This window comes from Protopterus annectens, chromosome 1.part1 (genome assembly GCF_019279795.1).
Source record: "Protopterus annectens isolate FY-2018-M chromosome 1.part1, PAN1.0, whole genome shotgun sequence".
Taxonomy (NCBI): Eukaryota; Metazoa; Chordata; order Ceratodontiformes; family Protopteridae; genus Protopterus; species Protopterus annectens.
In genome coordinates, this window is record NC_056726.1 from 479877772 (window position 1) to 479897578 (window position 19807).

The 19807-nt window shown below is 39.1% G+C and overlaps 1 protein-coding gene across 2 annotated transcripts in view; it reads left to right on the top strand.

The window, feature by feature from the left end:
• The window catches only part of SLC35F3 (solute carrier family 35 member F3), a 1790855-nt gene extending 1774465 nt beyond the window's left edge, over nt 1–16390 (top strand). For both annotated transcript variants that reach the window (XM_044076176.1, XM_044076184.1), the window contains one exon: nt 12714–16390. In XM_044076176.1, the coding sequence (XP_043932111.1) occupies nt 12714–12958 (245 nt within the window). In that variant the 3' untranslated portion in view covers nt 12959–16390. The remainder of the gene's footprint in view (nt 1–12713) is intronic.
• Nucleotides 16391–19807: the final 3417 nt, after the last annotated feature.

The window sequence follows — 19807 nt, forward strand, 5'->3', positions numbered from 1 at the left end:
AATCATAACTTCATGGATGGATTTAAGATATTTGGAAAACACCTTTTTCAAAAAGTGAATCCAAGGCAGGCAGAGAGAACTAAGGTGTGAAATTAAATAGTGGCTGACATAAATGTCCTAAGAGGAAGGAATCATACCTTAGCATAGTGCAAGAAGAGAGCTAATGATATAGTGTCCCATGCCAGGAGTAAGGCAAGGCAGAATGCAAATCCACATAGGACTACAGATAGTGGGACTTCCGCTGTCCAAAATTTAACACTTGGTGAGGAGCACTTACTGTCCCTAAAAAGGGAAGACTATGATGAAGAAAATGATGGCCTTGGATTCATTTAAGGCAGTGTGGATACCAGCAACTTGGTACTTATTCATCAGGCATGCATATATGCTACAGAAGATCAGTGTTAACTTGCAGCACATTTTATTAGGGCATGTATTCTTTAATGTACTGAATAACTGTATATAGATTTGATATGTTACGTCATCAGGTACTTCATCATTATCAGCAGTAATACTACAGGAACAAACACCACATAGTACAAATGGACTTCATTCATTTCAATGTGCTGTACATTTTCTGAGGTGTTAAACAGGATACATTATTCAAATATTTATTTATTTTTTTACAGGTGCAGCACCAAAACCAATGACACATTGTAGAACACCACAGTAAACCGATGTTGAAAGCAGAATGGCTATTGGCAATGATGGCATTACTCTTAATCATGACAGTCTCAGGACAGTGGCACATTGTTGTAAAGTGTAGTGGCAGGGACCCTTTCCCCAAATATGTTTGACAGCTCTATAGTTATAAGTGATACAGACTCACAAGCAGTACATCATGACAAAATGCCATTATCAGAATGGGGGGAATCACCTCTTCCTTCTGGACAGGTAGATTTTCTGGTGGAAGGCACAGCAGTGTCAGTGGTTTCATTACCTACTGTGTAGTCTGTACACAGGGATGCCAAAGGAAGACATCAATCACAGCTGGCTCTGGAGACATGTAAGGCCTTTTCTACACAGCAGATGTCTCATGAAGTAGTTCCGGCACAGGCTACTTCCTGTGAGAGTCAGGCAGAGATTGTTAGTGTGCTATGTACATGAGAAAATTCACCAGTACATGAGAATGGTGAAGGCCAGGGATAATACCATGATGATCCTCATGTGGCAGCCTTATCAGCCTCTATCCACTGACTGGTGAAGACATAGCAAGCACAAGCTGCTGATAATGTTGGACATGGCCAAGGGTGTGTCTTACATATGGTGCACAAAAAAGCCAGGCATCACATGTCCCAAGATGGTACTATAGGTAAGGCTGTGAATTCATCCACTAATGTACCAGTTGGGCATTGACAGACTTCCATATCACACAGTAGGACTTCTAAATCGAGGTCTAGGCTACACAACACTGTCCGGTCTATAAGAAGAGCTTCCACTGCATCTTGCTGATCTTGTCATTGTAGCAACTTAGTTTCAAGCTCACATGGAAACACTTGCTCCCAATCTATAGAGCCATCTTCAACACTACCATTAGGGGACATTGTGTGTGACATAATTCAAATTTGACACTCAATCACAGCTGTACAGATTGCAATACATACCACAACCAGGAACAACCCAACAAAGGGTCAAGATAAAATTTACCAAGGAAAAAAAACACCCTAAACCTAAAATTAGCTGGTACATAATAACCGTGATTAGGAATAATAACTTTTATACTTAACTGCATGCTAAAAAAGATAAAAATATCAGAAATGATAAAGGATAAAACCTGACAAAAATATGTAATTATGAAAATTAAAATTCTTGATGGCAAAAGCAATGATATGAATACCAATTCAAACTAACTTCATTATGACATCATCACAGCACTGCAGTTCTTTAGCAGGTACCAACAGATAAAAGATGTCTCTGTATACAGTATTTCACATCCACAGACATTTTCTAACCCACTAACCAGGTATGCATAGCACTTTGCCACTGCCTACAGACCACCATGCAAATGATAATGGCTGTGACCATATGAACTGTACATCTATGTATGGTGTTCGGAAGAATGTCTGATGCACAATGTAAGTCAGCTAGCCCACAGGTAACATTACATGCACCAAGTATTATCTTTGGGACTTTACAGTGTCACATAGTGAATGTCATGGTCCATAACTGATGACTAGATGCCATTGCTTTTCCTGTACTGATTGGTACTTTGCACAAACCTGCCTGAGGAAGTGCAATGCTGCTACCATTAGACAGCCACCATCACTTGTGGAACAAATGATAGTGTTGTACTACCACCATCAGTCTCTACCTGTGGCAGATGAGTGCAAAACTGATGCATAATCATATTATGCAGAACACAATCTGCATACAGTAGCAGGGTCATACTAAAGGGTCCCCCAACTCATCCAGGAACATAAACAGGCTTTTCACAGACCAAACACTTGCTCAATGACTCTCCATGTATTGGATAGTGTAGAGTTAAAGTGCTCCTCTGCTGCTCCCTGTGGTTATAATCTAGTGTTATTAGTAATGGTTCAAGTGGGTAGTCTATGTCAACTAGAAAATATAAGGGAGGGGACACATGAAGATGGAGTGGTTACTAAATAAACCTTGATTAATATTTATAAAATAAAATATAAACTGTGCTGGGTCCGAAACATGGCCAGTTTAAAATTCCTTTATTAATATAACTGGTAAACGCTTTTGTGAGGTTTATACTCGCTTCATCAGACCATGCAATACTCTAGGAAATGCCAAAAACATTTAAAACATGCTCATCCAATCAAAACATGGGATGCCCCAATGCAGCAACTTTTCTTTAAAGAAAGATGTACAATCATAATATATAAAAAACGTCATACGTAAAATATCTGTGCAATCATCTTCCACAGTACGATGTATCAGAAACGCATTAAAAAGTCTATATTTATATAAATATGTGGTACAAAAAACTTACACTAATTATATATGTAAAAACATTCAAAAATAAAATAATGTATCTTGGTAAACGCCCTTTCTGAGTGTAGGAAATGTATATAAAAAACTGTTTACTAGCAGACATTCCAGTATGCAGTTCAACAAGTGAAAGCGCTTACCAGTTATATTAATAAAGGAGTTTTGAACTGGCCGTTTCAGACACAGCACATTTTATATTTTATTTTGTTGACTTTTGTACTGTGGGGTCCATTAGTCTCAGCTATTGGTTTAGTCCTTTTTGTGCTGATTAATATTTAGCTGAGTAGGTATCAGGAACATAGTTATTTAGGGTGCAGTTACCTAAAAGCTCTCCATGCAGCATCCTATCATGCAAGAAATGACATTACAGTGAATTTATGTACCATATGTAGGAATCATAGGTACCACCACAATCTTGGGCTGATATAGTGCTAATACAGACACATGCATCACACACTACCTGGCAGCTGATGAAATGGTAACCCTTCCTTCCTGTTATGGCACCTCCCCCCCCCCCCATTGTCCAGGTGGGGCCCTAGTAATCTCAAGATGCACTGTGTTGCACTAATTACCTCAGGAAATCATGTCATTCTGTAGAAGGTACACATGGTACCATTTCAGTCCCTTGGTGACACTGGGAAATAGATGCACTTAACCACATGAGCCAAGAGTATATGGAGGAAGTGCTGCAGTATCCTTGAAGTAGAAGCCTATGAGACAACCAATGTGTCCTCATTCTGTCTCTGAAAGATCCCTATGACAAGTATAGTGAGGGCTCTACATACTTTGGTATCCACATGACAGCCGCACATTCTCTAGTTCAGTTTTTGAGCCACACAAGGTCACCACAGCCATTATAATCTCAGTAGCCACTCTAAACCTGTTGAGCAGCTCATGCTCCTCATAGCAGTAATGGGAAACCCATCGTCAGTATCTCTTCCGCCTCCAAGTCTGCCAGGCACCGCACTATGCATTGGGTCATGGTACAATTCAAGCCATCAGGATATAGCAATGTTAGCAGCCCAGATGAACATCTTCACAGATTGAAAAACAAGTGGAAAAGATATGAAATTGCTTTTTATAAGGCAAATGTGCAAACTGTGACCATGAATCACAAAAGGTGGGAATAAATCTTAACATAGTTTATCTGCTTCCTTTGCACAAAGTCCTAATTTGTATCTCACTTTGTACTCATTTGCCTACAAAGTTCTTCATAAATTTCCCAAGGATGCAGATATGCACACGTATGTCTATGAATCACTTCTCATTTGTACTTTTGTGCAGCTATTGTATATAAGTGCAGTGCACTTGATAACGACTATGAATACAACCCAATATTTTATGAAGACATTATTGTATGAATCAGCTTTCTGAAATGGCATGTTTTCACTAGTTAGTGACATGGAAGAAACTAACAATTTTCTTCCATGTTTTGGTAATAGCAATGAACTGTATTTTAGTGTGCCAGTTTGCCTACTTTGTGTGGACAATGCAAGATTTATCATGGCTACCACATATACTGTGTTCAATCACAGCAGGTCTTTTTTTAGCCAGTTTAATTAACTAGTCATTCTTTTGTTAAATGATTGGTTTTAATGAATTAGGTTAATTTCAACAATGAATAACAGCTTATTCCTCTTATCATGCATATGACTGTATTCGTAGGTACAGAAGGTATCCAACACCGGGGAGCACAAACGTGATTCTAAAACCTGTATAACCCGTTGCAATGACCCTGCACTAGCCCAGTAATCAAGGAGCATCTCCCTGACTAACTAAAAAGCAATTGTGATATGAACTCTGAATGTTCACTGTGTGGCTGATTGAGAGAACAAACACCTTCAGTGACTACTTTACACAGGCTACAGGAATTCAATATTCACACCACTACAAGCCAATTAACATGTGATTTGGCTATCTCACCACTATCAACCAATTAATATGTGATATGGATATCCCAACACTGCTAGCCAATTAATATGTGATACCCCTGCACTGCCGCAGTAATTAAGGAGTCTCAATCCTCACCACTGGCAACAGTGAGGGACATACACAATGAGATGATGACAAGTGCACAAACAGTAAAGCACAATTTCCCTTAAGAGCACACAGAGATCACAGTCAGTCTGGGGCTGGTTTTTCCCTCTTTCTCCAGATCCCCAATAAGACTCCCCACTGGCACAGCTATAGAGTGGAGTCTTTAGGCAGGGTTCCAAGCAAAGTCCTCCCAATACTCTCTCTGTCCAGCCAGTGCTTCATGTCCATGTCCAAGTAGCTGAAACACACACACACACACACACACACACACACACACACACACACACACACACACACAGACACACACACACACACTTTGAGGTTTGATTTATGCACAAACACATGCCTGGGAAAGGCTGGCATAGGATTACTAGCTATACCCCCTTCTGCCCAGACTATAAGGTGGTTATCATTGCTACCAGAACTCCTTATCAACTATGTTAAGGCCCTTACAAAGGGTGTCCAATCATACTGTGCAATGTTACTATTAATCCAAATGGTAGTCTGACCAAGAGCAAGGCTAGTTAGGAGTGGCTTGTACAGTGTCACTAAATATATATGCAAGTATTCTAAGAGCTTAAATATGTCTCACAAATATCAGCCACAAAGATAGGTTTAAATATATTTAATAATAAGTAATGACAGAACAAGATAATATTTAATCAACACAGTTACTTCAGAGTTCAGAATCACAGGAAATATTTTAAAACAACATTGAAGGACAGTCTCCAATAAATACAGAAAACATCTAAACTAACCTTTACTATATTCCTAGCTATATCTAAAAGATACTATGCCCTAAATAACTTACAGAGCAAGGCAAATGCAGATGAGTGGATGTTCTTGCTAGGTCCAAGACAAGACACAAAATGCATAGTTTCTCTCTAAGAGAGTTCTTCAATTAATATCAAACATTACTGCTAGGTCAGCCTAGATAACATTGCTTTTCGTCACCGGGCTTCAGTTCCCAGGCTAAACCAAAAACTATTAGAATTTTAACATCCCTCTGTGAGAAATACATATCTCTCAGATGTGCAGCTGCTAGGAAGTCATAAAGCAAACACTTACATTTTAAACCTAGTAATTACTTTTCAGACAAAAACATCTATCTCTAGACATTGTGTCTGCTTGCTGCATTGAATCTAACTTTTATAGCACATCATAAAACACTTCATTTCAACTTATTTTCTTGAAGTTTTGAAAGTTAATTTTCTATTATCCAGGAGGATATGCTGTAGTTAATTCTTGAAGTTCAGTACAAAACATACAGTTCTGTATAAATATTATCAATATTCACAAGTGACCTAGAATTATTTACAAAATTCCAGATAGCTGGGCTGGCAGTGTCACAATTCTGCCCCCCCCTCCTCGAAAACTCAAGCTAGTTTTTCAAGTGACCCTTGAGAAACATTGCTTGAGAGCGTTGAGCCTATCTGGGCATACCTTACTCCATTCCCTGTCTTGACAGCCCATCTGCGTTGGCATTGCTAACCCCACTACAGTACTGCACTGTCATATCATATGCTTGCAACCCTAGGCTCCACCTTAGTAACTTAGCATTTTGCTGGCTGGCTCGATGTAGCCATGTTAAAGGATTCTGGTCTGTAACTACAGTGAATTTCCTTCCATACAGATAAGACTGAAGGTTTTGCAGTGCCCACACTATGGCTAGGCATTCCTTTTCTACAGCTTAGTAACTACAGCTGCATAGCATTCCTCCCTGGATTACAGCCTATGACTGAGATATACCACTGGGAGCTCTTCTCCCTGTGAGGAAACCTGGCTAAGAATAGTCCCCACCCCATGGTTTGAAGCATCCACCTGCACAACAAATTCTATGGTGGGGGTCCTCCCAAAGCTCTTTTAAGCTTCTGGAATGCCCGCTAACATGCTGGGATCCACACTACCATACCTTGCTTGTTTTTCCTTGTCAGATCTGTGAGGGGAGCAGCTATGGTACTATAATTGTGGACAAACTTTCTGTTGTACCCTGTGTCCCTAAGAATGCCCTCACCTGTTTTTGGTAATAAGGGCAGGCCATGCTTGAATAGATTCCATCTTGACAGGTTCTGGCCTGATCCTACTAGTCCCAACCCTATCCTATGTCCCAGGTAGGAGACCTCTGCCATACCCACCTGACATTTGCTGGGCTTAATGGTCAACCCTGCCATCTGTAGTCTACCCAGCATCTTCCTGACATGCTGAAGGTGCTCTTGCCAGGAATGGCTGTAGATGGCAATATCATCTAGGTAACCAAGGGCAAAATCTCCTGCTCCTGCTGGGATATGATCTACCAGCCTTTGGAAAGTCACTGGAGCATTTTTCATCCCAAAGGGCATCTTCATGAACTCATTACAAGCCAAAAGGAGTCACAAAGGCTGATCTCTCTCTAGCACTGGGAGTCAAGGGCACCTGCCAGTAACCCTTGGTAAGATCAGTAGTGGTAAGGTACTTAGCTCCACCCAGCTGCTCTAGGGCTTCATCTGTCCTGGGCATGGGATAAGAATCTGACTCTGTGTCACTATTTAATTTCCTGTAGTCTGCACAGAACCTGGTTCTGTCATCCTTCTTTGGTACCAGCACCACTGGGGAGGCCCAGGGACAGCTAGACTCCTGAATTACCCCTAGTTCCAACATTTCTTGTATCTCCTCCCTCAGAGTCTGTTTGACTCTCTCAGGCACCCTATAAGTGGTCTGCTTAATAGGCCTTTGGAGTCCTGTATCCACATGGTGCTGCACCAGGTTGGTGCACCCTTGTTTCCCACTGAGCATGTCCCCAAACTCCTGTAACACTGCTCGGATTTCCTGAACCTGGGTAGGGGATAACTGCTAGGACATTGCTACCCCTTCCACTGTGGTGTCAGTTCGAGCCTCGCTGAGAAGATCAGTGAACAGATCCCACTCAGACTCCACCAGTCATCCACTGCAAATACACAGCACAAAGGCCTCCCTATCATGGTAAGATTTCATCATGTTAACATGGTACAATTTATGCCCTTGTCTCCTGCCTATCAGTTCTACCATGTAGTTAAAATCACTTCTTTCCTATCATTCCTAGGCTGCCTGCAGCCTGTTGTTTCTGACAGGAATGAGAACCATTACCTGCTGCCCTACAGCATACTCTGTAGCTCGGACATTCCTATCATACCATACCTTTTTCTGCTATTAGGCTTCTGCCAGGTTCTCCTGGGCCAAGCCCATGAGTTCCCTGAGCCTTGTCCTGAGGTTTAGAACATATGCCACAACAGACTCCTTGTGGGATTCACACTCACTCTCCCACTCATCTTGAATTAACTCTAGAGGTCCCCTCATCCTGTGCCCATACAACAATTCTAAGGTGAAAAATATGTGGATTCCTGGAGCACCTCTCTGTAAGCAAACAACAGATGGGGCAAATATTTGTCCCACTCCCTCTTAAACTAGTCTACAAATGCCTGTAGCATGTACTTGAGTGTAGAGTTTAACCTCTCAATAAGACCATTAGTCTGGGGATGGTAGGGGTGGTCCTTAGGTGCTTCATCCCACAATACTTCCACAGACAATCCAGCAGGTCTGATATGAAACTGGCACCTCTGTCATTCACTATTTCTTTTGGGAAACCTACCCTGTGGAAAATCTCTAACAAAGCATTTTCCACCTTTTCTGCCTCATTGGAGGACAGAACCACCACCTCAGGGTATCTTGTAGCGTAATCTACTACCACAAGGATACACTTTTTCCCTGTGGAACTTGGAGTACTCAAAGGCCCCACAATATGCATAGCTACCCTCTGAAATGGATCCTCAATCACAGACAAAGGCATCAAAGGAGCTTTCACCTTGTCTCCTGCCTTGCTTACCTTTTGGCACTGCTCATATGTCCTGCAGTATCCTGTTACATCTCTGGAAATCCCAGACCAATGAAAGTTCTGCATAATATGTCTCTTTATATGTTTTATGCCAATATAACCTGCAAAGGGAATATCATGGGCTATGGATATTAGTGCCAGGTTGTAAGCTCTGGGCACAACCAACTGCTGTATTTTCTCACTCTCTAGCCCTCCCTCAGAGGTCCACTCTCTATATACAGTAACCTTTTATCCCAGTGTACAGATTCCCCCTAACCTCGAGAGTCAGTTGCCTCACCAGCTACCTCTCTCAGGCCTTGTAATATAGGGTATGAGAGCTGAGCCTGTCTCAACTTTCTCTTTGTAACTCTTCCCAGCCCCCTTCCACAGGAAGTCTGGTATTTTCTGACTGCAGTGCCTCACTGTCAGCCTGGGTACTACTACTCATGTCTGCCCTTGCAGTCACTCTGTCCAAGGGATCATCAATACCTACAAGCAGCTGTGGCACACCTTCAGTCTCACTGCTACAGGGTAGCTCCCTCCCTGAAGTAACCACCTCACCAGTCCTGCCTGCAAGTGTGAGGTCTGGCTGGGTCTCCCCCAGGCTACCAGACCCACATGCTTGTCTCCAAGCCTGACTGCTTGTAACTGCATGAACACATGGTACTGCATTATCAAAATCATTCCCTATCAGGACATCTGCAGGGATAGCCTCAAATACATCTACTTGCTGAATTTCTTTTCCACCCCTCCACCCAAGGTGAACCCTAGCCAAAGGTATTTGGAATGGGGTCCCTCCTAAAGCTTTGACTGGAGTAGACTGCCCAAGCAAGCAGTGCTCCTCTGTAACCATTGCAGGCTTCACAATGGCTAAGTCAGAGGCTGTGTCTCTCTCTTAGCTATGGCCTCTTTCCTATTCACTAAAATTGGATACAACCTCTTGTGGTAGTATGGTTACCTTATTGTGTAGAGACAACCTACTGTTGGCATTTTATCATTCCCACTTACTGGTTCTCCCATCTTGTGCTCCCCACCTTGCCACCATGGACATCTATATCCTACATGGCCCTATTGATTGCATTTAAAACATTTAACCCTTGGTCCTGGATGTGTACCTGGACTAATGGCTTCCCCTGCTACTGTCAGACTCTGTTGGGGCAGTCTGGGCTGCCCACCATGGGTTCCCATAGACCCATGAGCAGCACTGGGTGTCCCTTTCCTGTACAGTGATGCTCTGCTTGCTAGGTGTAGGTTTCCATTCTTCCCCAAATTATCTACATTAGTGAATTGTCTATCGCCTAACCAGATTCTCATGTCCTCAGGCAAAGTGCTAAGGGCTTGATGTTCCCTCATCAAACGTTCTGCAAACCCTTCAAAAGTGGTGACCTGACATCCACTCACCTGCCTAAGAAAATAAGTGCTTAGTTCAGTAATATATTCACACACTTTCATCTGCCTTGCATCTATACTCAAGAAACTTTTTCATATAAGCTTCAGGTATTAACTTAAAACATTCTAAAAGACAGTTTTTTGCAACATTATAATTTAACGAATCAGCATCAGACAGTTTAGAAATAAAAGTTACATCTTTACCATGGAGTAAGGGGGTCAGAAACCATACCCAGAGCCCTTGGTCAACATTATACTGTTTACATACCCTCTCAAACTTATGAATGAAACTATCAAAATTATTCCCCTCTGTAAATTGTGGAAGACATTTGCTGACATTTGTTGCTTTTGGGTTTGGATACTCCCTCCCATTATCTCCATGACCCTGGTGAAGAGTCAGCATCTCCTTTTCATGTTGGCTCTGACTCTCATTCTCCTCAGCTTCCAGGCATCACAGATTCTCATTTTCCTCAGCTTCTAGACATCTCATTATCTCATTTTGCTCAGGCTTCAGATGTTTCAGTCTCTCTGCTGCTTCCATTTCCAAATTCTTGGCCTCTAGCTCAAGTCTCTTTAACTCAAGATGGATTTTTAAGTCCTCTGTGGAAAGGTTGAGTTGTCCATTTTCTGAGAGTTGTACATCTCCATGGCCAGTCTGATTGTCCTCCTGGTTGCTGTTCTGTGATGCAGCTGTGACTAAACATGCAGTCATGTCTGCTTTAGTCAGGTTGTCATGCACCAGTCCTTTAGCCTGGCACATTTCAGCCAACTGGCTCCTTATCAGCTTGCCATACTCCTCAGCTGACATGCTTGCCTGCTCTCTGTGAATAATTAAACTAACAAAAATAATAAAACAATTGTGATATGAATTCTAAATGTTCACTGTGTGGCTGATTGAGAATACAAACACCTTCAGTGACCACTGTACACAGGCTACAGGAATTCAATATCCACACCACTACAAGCCAATTAATATGTGATGTGGCTATCTCACCACTATCAACCAATTAATATGTGATGTGGATATCCCACCACTGCTAACCAATTAATATGGGATGCCCCTGCACTGGCCCACTAATTGAGGATCCTCAATCCTCACCACTGGCAACAGTGAGGGACATACGCAATGGGAGGATGACAACTGCACACACAGTAAACCACAATTTCCCTTAAGAGCACACAGAGATCACAGCCAGTCTGGAGCTGGTTTCTCACTCTTTCTCCAGAATATAGTAATAGTGTCCCACATGGTGGTGTAAAATGCTCTCTGTAATGTTAAGCAACAGCTCATACACACACACACACACACACACACACACACACACACACACACACACACACACACACACACACACACACATATACACACACATTTTGTGGTTTGATTTATACACAAACACCTGCGAAAGGCTGACACAGGTTTACTAGTTATGTCCCCTTTTGCCCAGACTATAAGATAGTTAGTGCCACCAGATCCCCTTATCAGCTACTTTAAGGCCCTTACAAAGGGTGTCCAATCCTACTGTGTAATGTTACTATTAATCCAAATGGTAGTCTGACCAAGAGCAAGGCTATTTAGGATTGGCCTGTACAGTGCCACCAAATACATATGCAAGTAGTCTAAGTGCTTAAATGTGTCTCACAAATATCAGCCACAAAGATAGGTTTAAATATATTTAATAATAAATGACAGAACAAGACAAAACTTATTCAACACAGTTACTTCAGAGTTCAGAATCTCAGGAAATATTTTAAAACAACATTGCAGGAAAGTCTCCAATAAATACAGAAAACATCTAAATTAATCTTTACTGTTTTCCTATCTGTATCTAAAAGATACTATGTCCTAAATAACTTATTTACAGAGCAAGGCAAATGCAGGTGTGTGGATGTTCTTGCTAGGTCCAAGACAAAACACAAAATGCATAGTTTCTCTCTGAGACAGTTCTTAAATTAATATCAAACATTACTGCTGGGTTAGCTTGGATACATCACTTTTTGTCACCTGACTTTAGTTCCCAGGCTAAACCAGAAACTAATAGAATTTTAACATCCCTGTTTGAGAAATGCATATCTCAAGATGTGCAGCTGCTAGGAAGTCATAAAGCAATCAAACACTAGTAATTACTTTTCTTTTCACACAACAGAAAAAACTTCTATCTCTAGACATTGTGTCTGCTCGGTGCATTGAAACTAACTTTTATAGCACATCATAAAGCATTTAATTTCAACTTATTTTCTTGAAGTTTTGCAAGTTCATCTTCTATGTTCCAGCAGGGTATGCTGTGGTTACATTCTTGAAGTGTACATTGCATACAGTTCTGTATAAATCATATCAATATTCACAAATGACATAGAATTATTTACAAAATTCCAGATACATTTTCATTATACAAAGCACTGAAAATTGCAAAATATTGTACTATATTTCAGTGATGTTTATAGCTGCTAAAAATGAAATTACATTTGTATTTTAGTAACACTCTTTTTTTTTCCCTCCGTACAGTTGTTGACCACTATACCAGTGACATCGTCTTCAACGGTGTTCGTGTAGTTGCTATCCTGATCATTTCCAGTGGATTTTTGTTGCTGCTTTTGCCAGAAGAATGGGATACATGGGCATTAAAGCTACTGACACACATCAAAGTTCGGAAAAAGGAGGAGACTATTGAAGTACAAGGAGAAGCAGGACAGTCATTTCGTAACAAGTCCAAAGGAGTGCAGTCTTTAGAGTCAACATTTATGCACTAGAACATTTGGTTAAATCACGGTGTTCTAGCAGTAAATGCATACACATCTTCTTCCCTTTTGATTATTTTCTTTTTTCTTGTTTAAGTTATACCCACCAAGGCTGACCCAAACAGATCCATTTATTTGCTAAGTGCCAGTTTCTGCCTGTGTTGTAGAAAGAAGAACTCCAGCTGTTTCAGGCTGGATCTGGATTCATTTGTATGCAGATGTGTCTACACATGGTTAACACATACTGACATTTTGGGCATCCATTATATGCTTGTGGGGAATTCAGTTCATAGTTCCACTCATGAAACTTAATATATGTAACAGCCCCATGGTCCTAGCAACTTCTGTATGCACTGAACTTGTGCTAGACAGTGGCAAATCTAACAGCTTGAAAACTAAGGTTCTACCGTGGGCAAGCCATCCTGGCTGTGAGTTATTTCACAGATGGTCCTACAGGCAGCCCCATCCTGTACAGTCTCAGTCTTTTCTTTGATGTTTCTGGCAGTGCTGACCAAGGTATGATGCTACAGAAGAGTAAAGGAGGTCATGCCAAGTGTTAGCTGACAACGGTGGTTCTCTGAGTAGATGCAGTCAACAGATGGCAATGTCTTTCTTCCTGTTCCATGTTTCTTTTCATGATAAGTCCCTGGTGAAATGATTTTACACCTGAAGGTAGAGTCCCAGAGTTATGCACTGTAGCTGCACCACCACATAAAAAGTTGACTACTAAGGAAGCACATGCATTTAGAAAAATGTGTATATTTATACAGTTTTTTTAACTACTATATCTTGAGTGTACAGTTCCACATCTTTATAAATGTCTACACTTTTAAACATGACTCTCATGTGAAGCATGGACATTCTATCCATTTAAACGGGATGTAACATATATTCCAGCTGATTTCTAAATCATAAAAAAAGCTTTTTTTCATGGAAATTATATTGTGATGATCAGGAACCAGGAAACTCCTGCAGAAATTTGTTACACACACTGTGATTTTTTTTTCTTTTTTATCAAGAATGCTATTTCTGCTACATTATGGTTTTAATTATGGTATTTGCAATCATTTCAGCAAAAAAAAACAACTAAGTAAGAAGTCATATTTATTTAGCAGGAAAGGGCAGGAAATGTGTATATGAAGCATGTTGTACCCTGAGAAAAACACTCATAATGTCATAAACATGTTATTAGAATCACAGTTAACATGTGGTCTAAAGCACTTTCTACCCTGTTGGGTTATAAAGCATTGAAAATATTTCTGAGGTCATGCATAAGGGAAGCAGTGCCTTATACAAAGTGTTACCCTATAGTCCTGTTTAGGACTAATCTGACCTGCATGCCTCCTATATATTACTAGCATAAATAAATACATACATAAATAAACATATGTTTTATATACAGTAAAGCCATTTATGTTACCAGTAGGAGGAACAAAACTAGATAATAATGAAATAATTAAAGAGCTGGTCTCTTCTGAAAACAAAATTTAAATGTATATTAATTGTCTTTCTGTGCATCATGTTCTATATAGTTTTAATACATGTATTTTATAAATTATCTGATTTATTAACACCAAAAACATATTTTGACTGTAGCATTTTTGTGAATGCAACATCAGATCTCTAGGATACGATGTATTTATTTACATTTTGTCCATTCCATCTTTGTAAGGTAGATAGACACATTCTCTGAACATGTACAGCCCAAGGGATCATATGATTCCTATGCAAATAGAACAGCTTCCTGTTTACTGTGAATATATGCACTTTTTTAATGTCTGCCATACCAGAATAGCATTCTTTAAGGTTGTTAGCTTTAAAGAAGGAAGACTTCTTTACATTATCCATAAATTCACTTCTTTAAAGTTTCAGTACTTAGTCATAATTGTTTTTTTGTTGTTGTTTTTCTTATTTTTTTGAAGCAGTTCAGCTCAGCAATTTTAACTCAGTACATTTTCTGAATGAGCTCCTTAAGATAAAGGCCTACACTTTTGTCCCTTCCTAGCCTTCGATAGGAGGCACATTAAAGGCTCTACTGTAGTTTCTTTGTTTTTTAATACAGAAACATAGCTTAGGTGGCATTTTTGCAGGGATCTAGTGTTATAAAGTAACACACACACACACACACACACACACACACACACACACACACACACACACACACACACACACATTTATATATTTCCAGAACTGTACAAAATATTCATGCTGAGGCTAGATTTGAAATTAGTACAGCAGAATGACTACAACAACTCCCTGACGACTGCCATGGTTTAAGTGAACATCATCATTTAGCCAGCATTCACTGTAGACAGCATTAATTATTGTTCATGCTTTAGCCTTTTTTCTACAAAAAAAAAGGTTTGTCACTTCTGCAACAAACCTACAGCAAAAATAAACCGAGATGGGTATTCATAGAGGTGAAACTCTGCTATAAGTGTAGCACTTGCAGCTTTTTTATAGGAAGTCTGGGACTGCAGCAAGTTGATACATTATTTACATCATCACACAATTTGGTATCACAGCAGTGAAAAAGAGGGGAAGCTATATCATTAACCCTGGCCTGTCTGGATGCCTCAGCGAATCATTGTGTTTAGTATAGTGTAGTCTACTGACTACTAATTTTAGCCCACATCTTTTATCATTAGTTAACCTTGTAAGAGTCATATATGGAATGCTAGTATGAATCAGGTTTCTGTCAAGACATGTTTATAATAGACAAATTGAGATAAAGTGCTTTAAAATACTGTTTCTCCCCAAATTTGCCAAATAAAAGAGGAGCCAAATACATATGTTTTGTGTAAAAAAAGTACTGTTAACCTCACAGGTGATTACATTAAGTAGCAGGGGTATGGGTCTGCAACTCCTCACAGTTTGGGGGTACAGGGGATTTGCCTCCTCCTGCATAAAAGCACTAATTTAAAAAAATATCTCATTTTTGTGTATTCAAGATAGAATGTTTAGTTACTTCTTGGAGGTCAACTATATTTGGTCACTGCACCTTCAAAAATGGGCAATGTAACATATGCAATACTGCAACCTAAGTGTTTATTTCACAGCAGTACATGGAAACTTAAATGCTCTTATATGTCCGCTGTTATTTATTAACACGTTTAACATTAATCTTCAAATCATCCAGTTAACCAGGTTAATCAGATAATTTATAATTAGGTCAACTACATTTGTCTAAAAATGTTTTGCTAACCTGTTGTCAAATGCAGATACCAGCTCTTAAACATAAATATATTTTAACAAATGAATTGCAAAACTGCTGAATTTTGTAAACAATTATGTTATAGGGTGGTTATAGTGAGCAGATACTGCCTGATTAATTATTCTGTAAAATATTGTATATTTATAGCTTGTAAAGTTTACAATGCCAAATGCAGAAATCACACCCTTTTGTAATTTTGTCATAATGCAAAATAAAATCAATATCTATGATTATTTATGCAAGTCTGATCAGTGCATTTAATTGAAACTGTTTTGAGAAAATAGAATGGCTCCTCCACTATGTCCATATTTATGAAATGTTGTATTAAGCTATTTAGAACAGATCATTTCTACTGAAACTTTGTTATTGCCTTTAATAACTTTATCAGGCAGTGTAGATTAGTTAGCAGCTCTGCAAAATATGTACAAATAATGCTGTGTGTCCAATTTCATTAATTCTGACACTGTAACGCAAAGAAATCTTATGAAGCCATAAACATGCAAAATGTGCTTTAATAACTGAATGCTCATTTGTTTTATTTGTAATTTATGGCTTAATTCTTGTCCAGATGAATATGCAGCTTGCATTATAAAGGTAAAAGAAACTTAGCCACATCTTTAACTGGTAGGATTTTCTGCAGTGTCAGTAGATTAAGTGCCATAATCCAAAAGGGTTTGGCATGGAGAAACATGCCAAACTGAGCATGTTACTCCATGCCCAAGTCCAAAAGATAGGGCTCCACCAGTCTTCATTCGGTGTGTGCCAGTAGAAACTGGCAGAGCTCTGCACCCAAATCCAAAAAGGAAATCAGGTCCACTTTGATGAACTAATTCAGTGCTGTACATTGGTGAAACTTACCAAAATGAATGGGTTTCTCAGCATGGCGGAAGCTCTACCAAGATGTAAAAGTAGGTACTGCAGACAATACCAAGTAGGAAGCTGAACTGCCTTTAATACCTACTTCTGCATATAGCTGGAGCTATACCAAAACTTTCTGGATTTATGGGTCCATCATGTCAGCAGATGTGTGTGATGTGTCCTATCTTCCGGCCCATGCTATGCAATACAACCCTATCATTCATTAATTCTAAACATTCACAGGCCACAGTTGCATGTTTTAATTGTGAGATTCTAAATTATACAGTATCAGATGCATATGTGACATACAACATTCAATGGCGGATTTAGGTATGGGTACAGGGGCGCGTGCCGGCCTCTTTTAAAACTTTTTTTTTCCCGCACCGACCCCTTTTAAAACTTTTTTTTTTGGAAATCCTTTTCCGCACAATCCTGTGATGTCATCCTGCCAGGAAATGCATCTAACGCATAACAGAGATGTGAATCATGCGATTGGAGGTTGCAGTCAGCAGATTTGCTTTTAGAACGATCCTTCGCCCAACTGCTTTGGTGAGAGGTGGTTTGTGATAATCGCTAACCCGAGACTGCTTAGTTTTAAAGAGAAATACAACAACTGTGATCTGCTCTCACTGCTAAGGTAAAATTTGCTAGTTATTTTATTTTTATTTTATTGATGCATACCAGCTCGCTGCCAAAAAAAACCCAACAAAAATGGTACAGTTGAGCCAGCTGCATTTGGCACGCAATGTCTCAAAAATACAGATTGCCGTTCAAAATGAGTAATACTTTTCAAGCAATAAGTAGCTGTTGTCACTTTATGGGTGTTGGTTAAGAATTTTTTTTTAGTATTTTACGAATGAACTTGCTTGCCCTGTCCTCTCGATGTAATGTTTGTTTATTGTCCTAACCTGATTTATACTGGCTCTAACTTTCAAATATTCTGCAGTTCTAAACATTGCTATGTAGTCATGGCTAGGCTCTTGTTTTATATTTTGAGTTCCTTCTTGAAGCTTGTCTTTAACCAAATTGATTTTTGAATTGTGATTCTGAACTTTGGAATGAACTCTTTAGGAGTTAGTAAATTAGATAATAACATTCTTTTAGATTAACCTTGCACTGGATTGAATTTGTTTAAATAACAATTTATTTAAAGTGTGGGAATATAGGTAGCTGAACTCTGCAATGATTGCCTTTTGCACAGACAGAATCACTTCTTCCTGTTAGCTTACTTCATTTTCTATCAAGCAAAAGCCTTCTTCTGATCTCTCTCTCTTTCCTTTTCTCTCCCCCCCCCTAAATTTCTTCCTTCTTCTATCTACCCTATCTTCTTATCTCTCTCTTGAAAAGTTTCCTTTGTATCCTATTATAATATAATTTTTGTCTTGTCTGTTCTGTTCTGTTTGTGTTGTCAATGTCATTATCATTAATTATGTTTTTTTAATATATTATATATATATATTTTTTATTATTTTTTTGTTGTTTGTTACATACTGTAATGTGTATGTATTTAACTTGTATTATGTATTTATATCTGTTTTTTTTACTCTTAATTTCTTTCTCTCCCCCGAGCTATCCCGCTATAAATGGAGTCCATTCTCCGGATTTCTAAATAAATAAATAAATAAATGTTGCAAGTTTCCCTAATTTTAAAGTTATAGCATGTTTTGATTAAAGGACCATGCATTTTTTTTTCAATTAGAATCCCAGTGTATTGCTTTAGACCATTCTGAGCAGCAAAATATACAAATGAATAAATAAATAAATTAGCATTGCAAAAATAAAGGTAAAATTAGATACAATAAAATAATATCATGTACTGTTGATTATCTTCTGTTTCACGGCATTGCTAATTATTTAGTATATTGGTATCCTGAATTACCGAGCAAGGGTGATTTTCAAGTTATGTTTGTGTGTTGCAGTGCTCTAAAAAGACTAATCAGTTATTCATATGGGCTCCAGCATTCTTTATGAATTATTAGAAGTGAATTGTGATGCAGTTTTTTAATCCCATTCGGTTGTATAGCGAATGTGGTGTAGAAGGCATGCTGTAGGTGGTTACAGTGAATAGTACAGTGGCATGGCTCTCAACCTTCCATCGCCAAAATGAGGAACACTCACCTTCATAATGTGGAACAAATGGGCAAAATGTGGAACACATACTAATGGCTTACTAACAGCTTCAACTAGGAAGGTCATAGGATGGTTAAAATATGTTGGTTTTACTTATAAAGAAGATCCTTTAATGAATTAATATGATTAATTTCAATTTACCATGGATTTCACTTAAAAAATTCCTAACACTGAATGTATGTCAGACTCTTTCAATATGGAACTTTGAGGAATTTTGAGGAACATGAACTTTTTAACACCCCAAATGAGGTATGTTCCTCGTAATGAGGTACACTTGAGAGGTATGTACAGTGGTACATTATTACAAAAAGACTGGTGGTTTGTACATAGTATGTTAACATAAATATTATATGGAAGGATAGCCTAATGGTTAAGGTGTTTGTCTTACAAACACAAGGTGCAGCATTTAAGTCTCACAAGGGATAATTGGCTAGGCTTAAAATGGTTCGCAAAGGCAGTTAGCTTAGTACTAATCTATGAACTTTTGAACCTATGTAATATATGGCTTAAGTAAAATAATCATTCACCATAGTTATAGGATTTATTTGAGAAGAAATTCCTTAAGAGAAGACTGTTACTGGGTAATTGTGGTTTTCATACCTCTCAACTGGTCCTGAGTTTTGCTGAATGTCCCTGATTGTGTTGCATATTTTTGCCCT